The sequence below is a fragment of the Nipponia nippon genome, unplaced genomic scaffold (assembly GCF_047370975.1).
Source record: "Nipponia nippon isolate SJK-2023a ecotype South Korea unplaced genomic scaffold, ASM4737097v1 scaffold_77, whole genome shotgun sequence".
Taxonomy (NCBI): domain Eukaryota; kingdom Metazoa; phylum Chordata; class Aves; order Pelecaniformes; family Threskiornithidae; genus Nipponia; species Nipponia nippon.
The window spans coordinates 232234-249595 of record NW_028262399.1 but is presented as its reverse complement, the minus strand read 5'-3'; the positions used below and the strand labels follow the sequence as shown (position 1 = coordinate 249595).

The 17362-nt window shown below is 50.9% G+C and overlaps 1 protein-coding gene, 1 non-coding gene and 1 pseudogene across 2 annotated transcripts; 1 reads left to right on the top strand and 2 right to left on the bottom strand.

Moving 5' to 3' along the window:
- Positions 1 to 2556: 2556 nt before the first annotated feature.
- On the bottom strand, positions 2557 to 2628 carry TRNAA-UGC (transfer RNA alanine (anticodon UGC)). The gene has a single exon. It is a non-coding gene; the product is annotated as a tRNA-Ala (tRNA).
- A 3028-nt stretch (positions 2629 to 5656) lies between these two features.
- On the bottom strand, positions 5657 to 7027 carry LOC148050650 (olfactory receptor 6B1-like; annotated as a pseudogene).
- Positions 7028 to 8992: 1965 nt separating this feature from the next.
- Positions 8993 to 9958, top strand: LOC148050649 (olfactory receptor 6E1-like). Its single transcript, XM_087741140.1, has one exon. The coding sequence runs from the start codon at positions 8993 to 8995 to the stop codon at positions 9956 to 9958; it is 966 nt and encodes a 321-aa protein (XP_087597266.1).
- Positions 9959 to 17362: the final 7404 nt, after the last annotated feature.

Below are 17362 nucleotides of genomic sequence, written 5' to 3'. Positions count from 1 at the left end.
CACCCCAGCCAGCCCCTCCGGGGATCATGGCCCCTGGATTACCTCCCACAATGGTTAGGAGGCAGCTCTGCTCAGACTGCCCCAGTACAGGGTGCAGAGCCACTTTCTGGGACACACGGGGCTGGAATTCCCTCTCCTCATGCTCTGCCAGGACCCATCTCCATGGGCTGTTCCTGGAGCCTTGGGCCCTCACAGACCCCCGAGCACTCTTGTCACAGCCACAGAGCTGCCTTCTTCCTGAGCAGGGGCTGTAAGGCCCCACAGCAGCCCTGGGACCCCCTCCTCCTGCTCCCCTCCAGCCCCCACCCCTGCCCTCCTGCTGCCTCGCCAGGGGTGTCAGTTTGGGTTTGTGTCGGGGCAGTACTTGTGTGCAGGTACAGGGGGGATGGGGGCACCTTTCCCTCAGCTCTGTTGGAGGGCTGGGGGTGGAGAAGGGATCCCCATGAGACATGTGCTGCAGCCAAAAGCTGTGGCCTAGCCCCTGGTCTGGAGAAGGGCCCATCCAGGAGGATGCTCATGTGGGCACGTTTCCATGGCAGAGGAGATTTTGTGTCCCTCCCCTAAAACAGGTGCTGCTGGGAGCGGAGCCTGAGTCCCTCTCCCTTGGCTGGGGCTTTCGCCAGCCCCAGTGCCCATGGGCAGAAAAACCCACAGGAGCCAGGCGGGGAGAAGAGTTTGGCACTTGTCAGGACCTGGAGCCCAAACTGCCCTCCCTGCTCCCACTGGTGGGTGTCCACACCCCTCCAGCTCTTCCCTGAAAGGCTCCTCTGCTGCAGGCTGGAAGGTGTGTTGGCTCCCTGTGGGGAGTTGCTGCAGCTCAGTACTGCTGCCAACAGCAGGATCTCGCCCTAGAGGAGAAGAGGACAGGAGGCAGCTCTCGCCAACATCCTCTCCCACTTCCACATTGACCCATTCCCTGCTGGGAGCTCCTCCACCCCTGGGGGGACTCTGGGGGATCTGGAGGAAGCCCAGGCTCACACATCCCTCTGCTCCATACCCTGGAGCCTTCCTGCTGGCAGCCCCCACACGAGAGCAGTGTTCCCAGGGTGAGACTCCCACGGTGATGGGTGATATAACATGGGCATTGCAAACACAGCCTCCATCCCCTGGAAGACTCCCACTGGGATAAGCTCCAGCCCTGCATCTCAGAGAAATAAGGTATAAAAGTGAAGTAAAGAAGAAGAGGGGAGTGTTATCTTTTGAACACAGGATGGTGGGTCCTGTGGGCAGTATGGACACTAACCTGCAGACTCAAGGTTCCCCAAGTGGGCACCAGCGAGAGAGCCCAGTGCCTGTCCCATGCCACCTCCCCACCTGCTCTGCCCTCCCACATGTATTATGTTTCTCCCTTACTCTGGCATCTGGCAGAGGTTTGCCTCCTCTTCCTCAGGGAGGTATGCTACAGGCCTGGTGTGCTTGAGGGAGCAGCAGGCCTGAGCAGGAAGAGCCCATTTCATGGCATTTTTGGGACCTGAACAGTCTGGCCCTGTGGGCTGGGTGTGGTCTCTGCAGCAAAGCAGGATTGTCACTGTGCCCCAGGTCTGTGCTTGCTCCTGCAGCTCCCGAGGACCTACCTGAGGGGGGTCACAGTGAGACCCCCAACTCTCAGCACTGCTGCCCCACGCTGGGCAGAGCATGGCTGTGGAAAGCCCCTGGGAGAGCAGCCTTATTTCTCTTAGTTTGGGCTCACTGTTCCCGGGGGCTGGGCACCCTGCAGTGAAAGGCCGTGTCACACTCTTGGTTGCGGGTGTTTTAGCTGGGGGACCAGCCAAGGCATCATCTGGCCCTTCCCGCCTGTGCATGGCTGTGCACAGGCCTGTGCCTCCCTGATCCCACCAGCGCAGCATCGACAGAGACACCAAACACCCCAGGAACAAGAGGTTGGCACCGGCCCCACCAGCCCCACCTCTGCAGGGCTGTGCCTGACCTCAGCAGTTGCAGGTGCCCTGAGCTGAGGCTCTGCTTAAGCCAGTGGTGATGGTGGAAGGAGAAGGACCTGGAGACAGGGTCAGGATAAGAAATGTCATTCCTCCAGCTGGGAGTCCCACAGCCCTGCCCAGGCTCATCCAACTCAGACAGCCCTCCCTGCAGGCACAGAGGAGTGCTTCCCATGTGGTATGGGATCTCCACCTGGAGAGAGGACAATCTCAGACCCTTACCCCTGGAAAGCCACCAAGGCAGTGTGGCCCTGGTCCCAAAGGACGCCTGAGCTGGACCAGCATCCTCACACCACATCTCTCAGTGCAGCCAGAAATGATTCCTAGTGTGCTGCTGACACCTCTCCCCTCCCTGAGGTCTCCCCACACTCTGCTGCCGAGCATTGTCCCTGGGTGGTGGGTGGGTCTGTGGTGCAGGGCAGTGACCTGAGCCCAGGTCCAGCACAGCTGCCTGCTTCTCCTCCAAGAGGGGGCTCAGCAGAAGCAGCACACACAGCCCTCCTCACCTCACAGGCAAGCCCTGGGTGGGCAGGGCAGGCCCACAGAGCCTGGAGAGAGCCAGTGCCCAAGCTCCAGCCCGCACCTGCCTGAGGCTGAGGAGTCAGAGCAAAAGTAGCCCTGGAGATGCTGGGGATTGAACCCAGGACCTCCCACCTGCAAAGCAGGTGCTCTGCCACTGAGCTACATCCCCTTAACAGTAGGAGAGGCACTCTCCTCCTGTGATGTGCCTATGACAAATTCTGTATTCCCCTGGGTGCCCACGAACCCTCTGCACTAAATGGCACTTGAATCATTCTGACACAGGGGGAGTTGAGGCCTGACCCTGGCACAGGGCTGCACTGCAGAGCGCTGCCCCTTCAAGGTCTCTGCAGGGCAATGGGGCAGAAGGAGGCTCTGGCTGCAGGTGCTGCTCCCACACTCTGGCCCACTCTGGGATGGGTCAACGGAGAGGAGAAAATCCCTTCCCCTGAGCCTCCTCTGCCACCCAGGGCAACAGCCGACTGTGCCACATCTGTCCCCAACTCTGCAGCAGCAGCAGTGCAACAGGGTGAGGGAAATGCCCTCCCTGGACTGATGTGCCCCCAGGCTCCGATGGCATCCCAGGGCATGCCATGGAGGGTACATGGAGGCAGAAATCTTATACCCCCTCCTCCAGGCACCGGGCCTCCCCCTGCACCCCTCTGTTCCCCAGCAGCCCTGCAGGCGAGGTGAACAGCAGGCTTCCATCTCCATGGGGCTGGGGCTGGGGGTTGGGCTCAGGGACGTTCCCATTCCTTCAGCACTGAGGACTGTCCTGACAGCAAAGCCGTGTCCGGGGACAGCCCTGGCTGGGGTCCCTGTGGCAGGGTGGGTGAGTGTGTTCAGTTGTTAACCGAAAGGTTGATGGTTTGATCACACGCAGGGGTGGTGTCCTCAGGGTGGTACAGCTGGGGCAATTGTGTTGCCCAGTGCCATAGATTTTTGCCTGCTGAGCCCCTGCCTAGCAGAGAGGGTTTAGGGGAATCAAAACCAGAGCACAGTCACTGTGACCTTCTGGAGTGCTTGAGTGGAGTTAAGGGGATGGGCTGCTCATCTATTCTGCTTTGCACACACGGCCCCAAAGCCCATCCTCAGCAATGACTCTCCCGTTCTTGCGCAAGAAAGACCTGGAAGGACTGCTCTTTTGGAGCAGTGGTAATCCCGCAGGCACTACCCCTGCAGCCAAGCAGTTTCAAGCTCGCACTCAAAGCTGACAAGACAGTAACTGTGCTTGGACAGACAGTCTCTGCCAGGTGGCACGGGCACTGCTGAATGCCCACTCCAGAGTGGCAGAGGCTGGATCCCCTTCTCAGGACAGACTTCTTGTCAGGATGCCACAGCCATGGGGGTACCTCACCTGGTTCTTACTGGCACTTCACTCAGCATCTGTTTTGGTGGATTTTTCTTTCTTTATTCTGTCTACTCTTTCCACATACAGGAATGACAGAAAAACAAACATTTCGTAAAAGCTTGTCAGAAAGCCCTTGTTATAGACAGGAAGCCCGTCAAATCTGGAGGGAGCCAGGAACATTGCCATAAGCACCAAGAAGATCCAAGAAGCTCAAGGCCTCTTCTGAAGTGCATCAAATTCTTGCAACCATGATTTGAGCCTGGAAGTGGGAAGGGATTTACGTCTGTGGGTGGAGAAGGAATAAGTGTGTTGTGGGAGTATGTCAGGGCTGAAGGCCCTTGCACAAATCAGGGATGATGGAGACATTTCCATCTTGTGAGCATGCCTCAGCCTAGGTAATGGGGAAAGCCCGCTGCTGGGGGTGGATGTTCTCAGTCATGCCCCATGAGCATGCCCTCGCTCTCTTTTGCAAGAAAGAAGAAAACAGAAGGACTCCATTTGCAATATCTAAGTCAGCCAGTGGGAAACAAGTAAGTAATTACATTGGGAGAGGGGGCGTGGAGGGGGGTCAGATTAGGAGAAGGAAAGAAGTGGGAAGTAATGATTTCTGTGTTAAAAGTTTGGGAAGCTGAGACCCAGCTTGTGTGTACCTTTCTTCTGAAGAAGGATCTACTTTTTTTTTTTTTTTTCCAGAGGAGTTGGCCCTATCAGACTAGCTGTCCTGGTTTCAGCTGGGATAGAGTTAATTTTCGTCTTGGTAGCCAGTATGGGGCTGTGTTTTGGGTTTAGGATGAGAACAATGTCGATGATGCACTGATGCTTTGGCTCTTGCTAAGTAGTGCTAAGCTGTTGCTAAAGAGGTGCTAAGTGGCGCTCACACTGGTCAAAGACTTTTCAGCTTCCCCTGCTCTGCCAGGGGCACAAGAAGCTGGGAGGGGGCACAGCCGGGGGGTGCTGACCCAGACTGGCCCAAGGGCTATTCCATACCATATGACGTCATGCTCAGTATATAAGCTGGGGGAGGAAGAAGGAAGGGGGGGACATTGGGTATGATGGCGTTTGTCTTCGCAAGTAACCGTTACGCGTGATGGAGCCCTGCTTTCCTGGGGATGGCTGAACATCTGCCTGCCGATGGGAAGTAGTGAATGAATTCTTTGTTTTGCTTTGTTTGCGTGCACGGTTTTTGCTTTGCTTATTTAACTGTTCTAATTTATTTTACTTCAATTATTAAACTGTTCTTATCTCAACCCACGAGTTTTCTCCGTTTTACCCTTCTGATTCTCTCCCCCGTCCCACTGGTGGGGAGTGAGCGAGCGGCTGCGTGGTGCTTAGTTGCTGGCTGGGGTTAAACCACGACACTAGCTTTCACAGTTCTCCTCTGCTAGAGAGCCCAGAGAACAGGAGGGATGGGATTCATCTACTCAGATTTAGACATGTCCAGTGGAAGGGCTTGATTCACCTTCCCCCTTCTCACTGTCAATATGAAGATGTCCTGAGGAATCCCAGACACGCAGGACCCCCACCCCTCAGCTTGGCTGGGTAACGGAAGAGAAAACAACATGTTTAGAGTAAGTTTTCTGCCACTCCTGGGCAGGTGTGGCATTTCAACAGCTCCCACTTGCAGGATCACAATTGTGGTTACTTTAAAGCAAGAAGAAATCCAGGGAAGTTTTTTACACTCTTCAGGACCAGACCTGTATTTCCTTAAGACACAAATTCTCTTTTCCCACTTCTCATTCCCCAAACAGTCCCAAGATTCTGCACTTCTAAAGATATACCTGGTACACAAAATATGCACTTCTGAGTTGTCCACACTTGACACAACCACAACCTGTTTATTCCTGGTGGGTCACAACAGGTAGGAGCTCTTGATGCAGGCCACAGTTTTTCTGAGGGCATTTCCAAGAGCCCCCTTGACTTGCCTGTTCTGCAGGCTGTAGACGAGTGGATTGGCCATGGGCGTGGTGTAGAAAAAGGACAGCACTGTACTGAGCTGCCTCAGTGAGGCTATTCTGGGTATCATATAGGCATCGATGAGGGTACCATAGAAAACAGTGACCACGCTGAGGTGAGAGGAGCAGGTGGAGAAGGCCTTCTGCCTCCTCGTGGTGGCTGGGATCCTCAGGATCGCAGCTATGATGCAGATATAGGATACCAAGGTGAACATAAATGGGAAGACCACATCCAGAAAGCAGATGATGAAAGTAACCAGTCTAAGCACCATGATGTCACTGCAGGCGAGCTCCAGCAATGGGGCAAAATCTCAGAAGAAGTGATCAATTGCATTGGGACCACAGAAGTGTAAGTTGGAAAGTAGCCCAGTGACTATGGTAGACATTAGTAATCCAGCTAGCCAAGACCCAGCCGCCAGCTGGAGACAGAGCTTCTGCTTCATGAGGCTGGCATAGAGCAGGGGGTGACATATGGCCAAGTACCGATCCTAGGACATGGTGGCCAGCAGATGACTCTCGGTACCTGCACAACAGGCAAAGAAAAAGAATTGTGTCATGCAGCCTTGAGCAGAAACAGTTCTGTCCCTGGTTAGGAAGCTGGCCAGCAGCCTGGGCAGGGTAGTGGAGGTAGAGCAGATTTCCACATTGGAGGAATTAAGCATCTGATCTGAGGTCCACGAAAGAAGGACAAGGAAACCTAAGAAAAGGGAAAGGAAGGTTGACAAAGGTAACAAGAGGAATTTCACCAAGCACGATATTGATTACCCTTGCCACACCTTCAACTGACCGGGTACCAACATGGATCCTCACAACCATACCAGAGCAAGAATATTTTTCCTGAAGGCCTATTCAGTCCTTTATGAGTTGAACGCCCTCCTTTTCACACTGCTGCTGGTGATTTCTCTGCTTGCTGTCATGGGGAATGCAATCACCATTGCCATCCTTTGGCTCCACCACTAGTGCCACACCTGCAGGCATCCCTTCCACAGAACCTTGTCCTTCTTGGATATTTGGTTCACTCTGGTCATTCCCCCTAACATGTTTGTCAGTCTCATGCTGGAGATTAAGATATCTCTGTGGCTGCTTACAAGTCCCTTCTTCTCCGTCAGCACAGCTGAGTTTAACCTATGTGTTGAGATGTGTTTCGATTGCTGCAGGGCCATTTGCAGCCCCTCACACGACTCTGTCCTTACCAACTCCTGGCTGTGCTCCATGCTCATCTTTAGCTGCTGGGGAACGGCATCTCTCTCCATGCTCAGCCCCACCATCCTGTATGCCATTAGATCCTCTGTGCCCACTGTAGAGACTGCTTCTTCTGCGGCATCATCCCTTTGCTGAGAGCCCCCCGCATGGGCACCAGCTACTATGAAACATGAGCGTTGCGCTCTTCTCCGCTGTGTTGCTGAGCTCCTTCACACTGACTGCTGTGGTTTATGCCTACATTATATGCAATGTCCTGAGGATAACCTCTGTGCAAAGCTGCACTAAGGCCTTCTTCACCTGGATATCCTTCACCTGCATACCCTATATTTCTTCACTCACTATGGCATATGCTGGCTGCATGCTTGACGATGCGGGGCCTGAAGAGAAGCTTCTTTGTTGTAAGCTGTCTGCCAATTTGCAGGTTCCCCTAAGAAAGTGCATTCAGGAGAAGAACAATTTTAGAGAATTGAGGTGTCACCCAAGAGAGTAAGAAGACACAACCCTTTGAGTGTTTGAACTGACCCAGAAAATGGACGCTGGGACTGTCCCCTCTCATTCACTGATTCACTGCACTCATACTGCTGTAGGTGACTGAGCTTGAGCTTTTGCTCAAATACAGCCAGTGGTTTAATCTCAGAAAATTTCCCAAAGGAACCCAGCGCAGAGCTTCCCCTGTGCCAGACTAGAGGCCAAGAACAAGCCGGACATTTGGGATCTAAGGCTAGCCTGAACCCCAAGCTAAAATGTCAGTGCAAACATGGAGCACTGCCCTGTACTGATCTTCCCATTTTACTCCTTGTGGAAGTGCTACCCATTCTGCCCTGGGACAGAGCCTAAGGGGACAACACAGCCTGTGGAGAAGATCTGTTTCACTGCTTCAAACCCACCATCTCCTCCCCTCCCTCTCCTCCCCTTGCACTTGGAATCATCCTACTTTTGAAGTCATCTGCTCTGCTCCTTTCCTTGTCTAAAAACAAATGTAAAGATCAAGGGAAAAACATCAGTCTTTATTGCATATATTTTTCTTGTGCTTCCTTCTGTTAGATGTCTATTTTGATTAAAAAAACAAACAAACAACGTTAATAAATCAGTGATTTGAGACTTGAATAGTGAGTTTCATCTACTTGGCTGCAGGTGCCTGTGAGAACTGGTTTTCCCCAGGCTCCCTCTAGAGTCAATGGAAGCAAGAGAAAACACTAGAGGCTGGTTCCTCCCAACCTATAACTGGCATGCAAAAGAAAGGTTACAAATCTCTTCCAGACGCTCTTCTCTTGCTCTGCGTTTAGGTAAGGACATTTGATGGCAATAGCAATGAGCAACTCTTTGGAAACAACCGTGCTTCAGTGCAGACAGAGGTCAGATGAGATTGTGTGACAGACTGTGTGGAGTCATCATCCATTTCAGTCATTATTTAGAGCACGAAAGAAGACGAGTTATACTTGGTCCCTATTCCACTCCCACCCCCTTTCCTGAAGAAACAGAGAGCAAGAAGGTGTGGAAGGAAGCAGGGGATTACAAAAGAGATGCTGGCTATTACTTATTTTGAAAAGAAGAGACTCTCAGGGATTCCTAGTGCAAAAGGGCAAGTGCCTCTGAAAAGCAGAAAGAATAGCTTTCAACATACACATTTGATTTGATTTGATTTGATTTCATTTCATTTCATTTGATGGTTTAGCATTTGTGCAATAGAAGAGATGAGTTTGGCACATAGGTGTGACAGATGTTTGCAAAAGGTCTGAGTGAATGTGGAATTTGCCAGGAATGGGGTGAAATAGCTTGCAGCCTCTTTAAAATCTTCTGTTCTGGAGAAAGAATCCTTTGTAAGAGTTTGAGAAAGGTAGAAAGATGACAACAAATTCTCTGAGGACTCTAACCAAAATGTAAACCAGAAAAATCAGGGGGTGAGAAAGGCTTGAAGGACTCTCTCTCTCTCTGTGCTCTCTAGGAGGAAGACTGCAAGAAAGGAAAGAAGCAGAGCAGGAAGGATTCCTTTCATCCAGACTGTGAAATAATCACACTTGGGTTTGGTCATGTTCCTGTCTCGGCAGGATGAACTGAAATTCAGCATGGGAGCAGAAAATGAAACTGCAGTTACTGAGTTCATCCTAGAGGGTTTCTCAGGGCTTGATCAAAGACTACAGCTATTTCTCTCTCTGCTCCTTCTGCTCATATACCTGACAACAGTGATGGGGAAGGCAACCATCATTTTCCTCCTGGGTGTAGATCACCGCCTGCAAACCCCCATGTACTTTTTCATCAGCAATCTGGCCTTCCTGGAAATCTGGTTCACATCCTCCACAAGCATCAAATTGTTTGTGATCCTGAGTTCTGGTAGGAGGACAATCTCACTAAGCAGCTGCTTTGCCCAGTCCTGTTTCTATTTTGCCCTGGGCTGTACAGAGTTGGTTTTACTTGCTGTCATGTCCTTTGACCACTACGTTGCCATCTGCCATCCTTTGCGTTATGCTGCCATCATGAAGCCTCAGCTCTGCATCCACCTGGTTGTTGCTGCTTGGGTCATAGGCATCACAGCCTTCAGTTACTGTCTGGTCCTCCTCTACAAGCTGACTTTCTGTGGCTCAAACAAGATCCACTCCCCCTTATTCAAATTGTCCTGCTCTGACCCCAGCCTGCTTTGGAAAACAGACTCTGTTTTATTATCGTTTATCATACTGGGTTCCTTATGTTTAACTCTGGCATTTTACATGGGCATCCTTTTCTGTATTCTACACCTGCCAGCAGCTGCTGGGAGGAAAAAAGCTTTTACTACATGTTCTTCCCACCTCACCACCTTGGCCATTGCATATGGGAGCTGCATTGCTCTCTATGTGCGTCCTTCCAGAGACATTTCCTTGGAGACAAACAGAACTGTAGCTTTGCTGAACACTGTCCTGTACCCACTCTTAAATCCATTCATCTATAGCCTTAGAAACAAGACTGTGATACTGGCCCTGAACGAAACCATTGCCTGTGCAACAGCACAGCTTTTCCCCTAATCCTGATGCATTTCTGGACAGCAATTCCAATGAGCTGCTATGTTAAATATGCTAAATAATACCAGTGCATAGGTATGTAACCTGCAAATACAGATGCCTCAGGAGATGCATGTTCTTCTTGGGTTGCGTTAGGTTAAGTGAGAAGCAGCTCATCTGCGCACACAAAGAAGGCACTACCGATGGCAGGAAGAATAACTCAGTCAACACCCTGCCCCAGCTGCTCCCAGAGCCACCACAGAAGAGGCACCAGCTCATCAAGAGCCCATTTCCACAAAGCGAGAAGAGCACAGAGGCACCGTGGCAGGTGGGAACCCAGGCTCCTGAGGAAGGAACATCTTGTCCCAGCTCCTTCCAGGGTTGCCCTGGGAGAGCTGTCAGCCCCATTGTCCAGGTGTGAAACCCACCAAGAGGAGTCACTGCGAGCAGCTCTCTGGATCACCATTTGGACTAAGGGAATTGTTGCCTAGGGGCGTAGGACACATTATAGGATGCCTGGGAAGAGCATTTTTGGATTGCACAGGACTTATTATGGGAAGTTTAGGGGAGGACCCCGACCAGTGCAGTCTGCCCTGTCTTCTCAGTAAACTTAATTTCTAGCTCATTGCTGTGTGGGGGAATCTCTCTTCTGCGTGAACATGTGAGCATGGGGGATGAGTGCAGCAACTGGAGAAGGACCAGGGGGTCAGACAGCCCATATGTCATTAGTGCCAGCAACTGAGAGACCGGAGTGGCTGGACTTAAGAGTTTGTGTGTGTGTGTGTGTCTGTGACTGGTGTGGTCTGTAGCAGCATCTGGAATGGGGTTGCAGCCTCAGGGGCTCATATGTCCAGGAGCATGCAACTGGGGAGGCTGGTAGCCAGGGCAGCTACTGAGGAGACTGAGCGTCTGAGCCCAGCTGCTGGAGGGATCCACCCTGTAAAAGGTATATATATAGAACAGAACAGAACAGAACAGAACAGAGGAGAACAGAATAGAATAGAATCGAACAGAATAGAACAGAATAGTTCAGTTGGAAGGGACCTACAATGATCATCTTGTCCAAATACCTGGCCACTTCAGGTCTGACCAAAAGATAAATCATGTTATAAAGGGCATTGTCCAAATGCCTCTTAAACACTGACACGCATGGGGCATCGACCACCTCTCCAGGAAGCCAGTTCCAGTGTTTGACCACCCTCTTGGTAAAGAAATGCTTCCTAATGTCCAGTCTAAACCTCCCCTGGTGCAGCTTTGAACCATTTCCCCGCTTCCTGTCGCTGGATCCAAGAGAGAAGAGTTCAACACCTCCCTCTCCACTTCCCCTCCTCAGGAAGCTGTAGAGGGCAATGAGCTCACCCCTCCGCCTCCTTTTGTCCAAACTCGACAAGCCCAGTGTCCTCAGCTGCTCCTCAGAGGACATTTCTTCCAGCCCTTTCACCAGCTTTGTTGCCCTCCTCTGGACACATTCAAGTACCTTACACCCTTCTTCAATTGTGGGGCCCAGAACTGCAGACAGTACTCCAAGTGAGTCTGCACCAGTGCTAAATACAGCAGGATAATCCCCTGTCCTGGTTTACAGCTGGGATAGAATTAATTTTCTTCCTAGTACTTGGTAGAGTGCTGTGGTTTGGAATTAGGATGACAATAATGTTGATAACAGACTGATGTTTTAGTTGTTGCTGAGTAGTGGTTATACTAGTCAAGGACTTTTCAGCTTCCCGTGCTCTGCCAGGTGCACAAGAAGCTGGGAGGGAGCACATCCAGGACAGCTGACCCAGACTGGCCAAAGGGCTATTCCATACCATATGAAGTCATGCCCAGTATATAAGATGGAGGAAGTCGGCTGGGGGACAGTGACTGCTGCTTGGGGACACTCTGGGCATCGGTCAGCAGGTGGTGATTGTGCATCACTTGTTTGGTATATTCTATTATTATTATTATTATTATTATTATTTATTTATTTATTTATTTATTTATTATTTCTCCTTCCTCTGCGGTCATCTTTAAACTGTCTTTACCTCAACCCAGAGGTTTTACTTTTTTTTTCTGATTGTCTCCCCCATCCCACTGTGGGGGGAGGGTGAGCGAGTGGCTGTGTGGTGCTTAGTTGCTGACTGGGGTTAAACCACAACATCCCCTCTTTTGAGCCCCTCGTTATACTGCACCCCAGGGTGCGGTTTGCCCTCTTGGCTGCCAGGGCACACTGCTGACTCCTGTTGAGCCCCCTGCCAGCCAGCACCCCCAGATCCCTCTCTGCAGGGCTGCGCTCCAGCCACTCCTCTCCCGGTCTTTCCTTGTGCCCGGCATTATTTCATCCTAGGTGCAGAATCCAGCATTTGTTCTTGCTAAACATGATGAGAGTTGCCTCTTCTGGGTCATGGATACAGCCTTTCGATTGCACAGGGCCCAGGAACGTTCCCTGTGCTGCCCCAGTATGTCCCACTGGCCTTTAGGTAGGGTATGACCCCTTCACCACTGCTCTCTCAGCCTGATCATCCAACTGGTGTTTCACCCATCTGTTTGTCTACCCTTCCAGAATGTAATGTCCTAACTTGGCTACAAGAATAGTGAGGGAGAACACGTCACAAATCTTGCTGAAGTTGAGGTGACCAACATCCACTATTGTCCCCTCATGCACAAATGCAGTTACTTCATCATGAAGGCAGTCAGCTTGGTGAGGCATGCTTTACCCTTTGAAAGCCCATGCTGACTGCTTTTGGACACATTCTTCTCTTTAAAGATCCCAGAAATACCACCCAAGAGATATTGATGGCTTACTCCTCACCAAAGTGAGCTTGTACAGCCTGTGGTTCCCTGGGTTGCTCCTTAGCCTTCTTTCAGTGATGGGCGCAACATTGCTTTGTCCTCACTCACAAGAGACCTCTACCAATCGCATGACCTTTCAAAAGGGATATTCCACAGAAATATCCATCTTCCCCTGTAACTTCATTACCACTATTCTGCCTGTTATATGCTGTATTTAATTTCTCTAATCGTTCATGTATTTTCACCTGTCCTGATACAATAACCATTTCTAAAGTCATCTTACCAGTAGACTGTGTAGACAAAGGGCCTTTCCATTATCCTCCAGTTTTCTCCTGCCCTTACTCTTTGTTCATTCAGATACTTCTCACCTATGCTGCTGCTTTGAGCTTCAGGGACTAAAAGCTTGCCTGTCCTTCAGTAGGACAAGTGTCTGTTTAGCCAATTCTTTAATTATGTTTATCTCTACCTTTCTGTAGCTATGTATCTAAAACATTTCTCATAAGATTATCCCTTGTAGAAAGGCAACCTCATTACAGGTAGCTTGTAAGCAGCATATGCTCGAGGAGCGTATTTTATTGTTTATGAAACTTTATCATGCTTCATTTTCTTTGCTTGCCAACAGGAAAAATCCTTCTGTGCCTGTGTGCAGCCAGTTGTCTAAGGAGATGAGGTGGGAGATGGTGCAATGGAGCTGTAACATTCAGCTCCCAGAGGTCAGGGAAGTCTGATGTCAGGAAACTGATGTAAATCCCAGGTGGCCAATGAGAGAAACGGTGAGGTTGAGGAAGGGAGGAAGCAAGGGGCAAGGTTGTCACTACAGTGCCAGACCTCAAGGGACTGCTTTTCCTAGCTGTCCAGACTGCCTGAGGACACCCTCGGCATCAATACCAATTGGAGAATGCTGCTATCATCTCTGCTCTCAACTGAAATGAATAAAATATAACCTTTAAGAAAAGGATTTTTATTAGGTGCACTTGGAAAACTTCCTCCATAACTACACTATGAAATTAGTGCAATTAGCTGTACGAGTCTTGAAGAGTTGAAGAAAATCACAGGAAGAGAAATAGCTCGTTAGGGCTTTCTGTATTTTAATGAGCCCCCATGCTGTAGTTGGCCCTGTGTCCGTGAACCTCAGATCCTGAGAGGAGACTGAACAAACCTCTCAAGAAGTCAAAGGCAGAAGCAAAACCTTGAAGCATTGATTGGCCCCACTGAGGGCTGTTCCGGATAAAGGCTAGGAATTAGGGTGAGTAATAGGATGAGAGAAAGCACTTATGGTTTGGGGCTTTGGTTTAGGGGTAAGGTTTGAGGTTAGGGATTAGTGTAGTGGATTCCTGTCAGGGCGAAGGGTGCCATTTAGGGGTAGGGTTAGGGCTTAAGCTTACTGGTTAGAAATAGGGTAGATGCCGAACATGAATGTTTTCTTAGTATCACGGTGGCATCAAAATTACCCAAACACATCTTTCCTCTTTAAAATCTTTTGTCTCTGTTGGCCAAACCTCTCTTCCCTCCACCAAATCTTGTCCCAGCTGCCCCTGACCTCCCCACATCTTTCACCTTGTTGGGGGGAGCATTGTGATGGCTTTGAAGACCTCAGAGTATCTCTCTCCCCACAGCTGCCTGGTCAGAAATGACCTCACAGCCAGCATCCAAGGGGACACAGTGTGCTGCTATGCTGGACAGGCCTCTTCATAGCCTACCCAGCAGCCTTGAAGGCAGGTGATGTCTTCCACCACACCGAGATACCCAGCCTGCCTACCAGCTCATGCTGCAAAAGGTCTCCCATATGTCCTGTGACACGTTTCTGTAGACAACCGGTACCAAATGTGGTTTTGTCTCGACATTGCCGCTGTAGCGCCATCCAGCGTCGCGCTTTGAGAAAACCCTCTTCTCCACAGTTTTGAGAAAAACAACCTCGTGCGCCTGCACAGGGACTAAAGGCGCAAAAAGAGCCAAGGCAAGGACTAAAGGTGCTAAAAGAGGAGAAGTGGGGGCAGCATGTCCGTGGCAAACCGCACGTACACATTTGTGATCCGCGCATGCGTGAGAGCCCCTATATAAGGAGCACACGTGACCCTCGGTGGGGGCGGCGGCAGCGCACGAGACCATTGCTTCCGTTCCTGCACCCTCAAGGACCACACCTCCCCCCACTTCAGTCCCCGATGAAGCCTGAGGCCACCGAAGGCCCAGCGGAAGATGATCGGACTCGAAGTGGTGGTGATAAACTCCTCCTTCTCTTTCTCTCTCTCTCTCTCCCCTATTCTTTTCCTCTCCTCCCTTGCCCTCCCTCCTCCCTCCATTCTCTTCTCCCCTCAAATAAAAGTAAAAGGTTGTATGACATCTGACCAATTCCAGCGTCTTAATCTCGTCCTTGGGATCATATCAAAACCTCCCCCGACATTGGACTGGGACATTTAATTGGCATCACGGACAGGATCCCTTGAGATGAGAGTGTCATACAACCTTATTTGTGTGCTGCGCGATTGTGTGTGAACGAGACGTACAAACCAGTACGAAGCGAGTGCGGAGTTCCGATCTGCGGTTCTGCTCTCCTGAGAGGGAAGCAGCCGGAGATGAACGAAGCACAAGGAAGGAGTGGGTGTTGAGACTTTGCACTGAAACGCGTGTACTAGTTTGTGATTTGAGCTCCTGAGGGAGTATAAGGGAATCTTGAATTTTATGGTGTGACCCCCTCAGGATGATATCCCCTTTGTAGGCTCTCCTCTGTCCTGTAGTAGTTTGTGATTTGAGCTCCTGAGGGACTATAGGGGAAACTTGAATTTTAGGGTGTGACCCCCTCAGGATGATATCCCCTTTGTAGGCTTGTCTTTGTCTTGTAGTAGTGTGCGGATTGGTCCCCTGAGGGAGTATAGGGGAAGCTTGAATTTTACAGTGTGATCCCCTCAGGACGGTATCCCCTTTGTAGGCTCTTCTCTGTCTAGTAGTAGTGTACGGTTTGGCCTCCTGGGAGCATATAGGGGGAACTTGGATACTGAAGCATGACCCTCTCGGGATGACACCCCCCCCCCTTTGTAGGAACTTTTTGGCATTAGTTTGTGTTTTGGCCTCCTGGGAGTGCATAGGGGAAACTTGTTTTTTCTAAGGTTTGACCCTCCCGGGACGAACTCCCCTTTGTAGGACATGGCCGCCCAAAAGGCAGGCGATTCTTGTGAAGAGACGGAGAAATTATATGAGTTTTTAGAAACATACCGCTCTCGCCCCTCACCCCCGGGACGAGATTGGGCACGGGACCACTGGTTCCAACTGCAAAGTGTTATGGAGCGAATAGCGGTCTTGCATAAAGAAGCTAGAGTGAAGAAGGGGAAAGGGAAAGCCATTGTTTGTGCTGTGTTAGGAGCGTGTCTGGCGGCGGTGGAGGACAAGAAACAAGCGCCCTGCCCATCGGAGGCTGTGGCTGCTTCGTTACAAGCGGCGATAGCACCGCTGCGAGAGCAATTACTAGAGACCAAACGGGTGCTAGAGGAAGAGAAGTGCCAAAATATGATTTTGAAGGAGGAGCTGAGGGTTCAGCTCCTGAGGGAGGCAGACACCCCTGCTGAGGCAGAGGTAATGCTGGAGGAGAAAGGGGTACGCCAAATCTATCCCCAGAAAGATTTAAAGCGATTAAGAGATACTGTGGATACCCACCCCCCATATGTGCCCACTGGTAAGACAGAGTACATATACGAGGACGATAGCGACAACTGTCCCCAAGTTGTAACCAAAGAAATCCCTTTCACCACCACCAAATTGATAAACTCCGAAAGGATTTTGCTACAACAGCAAGGGAGTCCGAAACCGAATACGTGTGGAGGGTATCCCTGTCGGGGGGGGACGGGATCATGCTATCGGAAAAGGAAGCAGAGGGGTATTGGGGCCCAGGCGTCTTCCTCACAACGGGCGATCGCCGAGCCCCATGGTCTCTGACCCAGAGGGCCGCATATTGGGCGGGGGGGCTGAACCCATTAGAGAGGGGGGATCCCCGAGCTATAACTGGTTCGGTCGATCAACTATTTGAAAACGTACAGAAGGCGGCATGCCTGCAAATGATATATGACCAGGAACTTAAACCAAATCTAAGCTCTCCAATGTTGCTACCGGTAGACCCTGAGTGGCTGATGCCGCTAATAAGAGGACTCCCCGACTCGTTAAAACCTATCGGGATCCAATTACAGGGGAGAATTCAAAATGTGCCTCGCGAGGAGTGAATCGCAGCTGCCCTGGAGGGAATGGTAACCCCCGAACAGCGGCAGTGGGGGAGCAAGGTGTGGACCTGGGGCGAGATAGCTCAGGAACTAATAAACTACGGGAGGAAATATGGGCCAGTAGGCAGGACTCACCAAAAGGCAGAAACCAGGGCCATGTGGGCAAGCAAAGCCAGCAAATAAATCGCTGGCTTTTTCAGGGGGAAGCCCCGACCTAACAAAACGGGAGAAACACTCGATCCGACAAGGACTGTGGCAAATGGGACTGCAAAAAGGTGTGCCCCGAGACCTAATGGATGGGCTCCCCACCAAAAAGTTAAAGCTCCTGGTGCGGAGGTGGTCTGGGCAAGGACCCCTCCCAAACTGAACCCGCCTTCTGTGCCAGCATTGGACAGGGAGGAAGGGTTTAAGAAGGATGAAAAGAGTGGCGGGAAACTAAAACCTCCACCCCCTC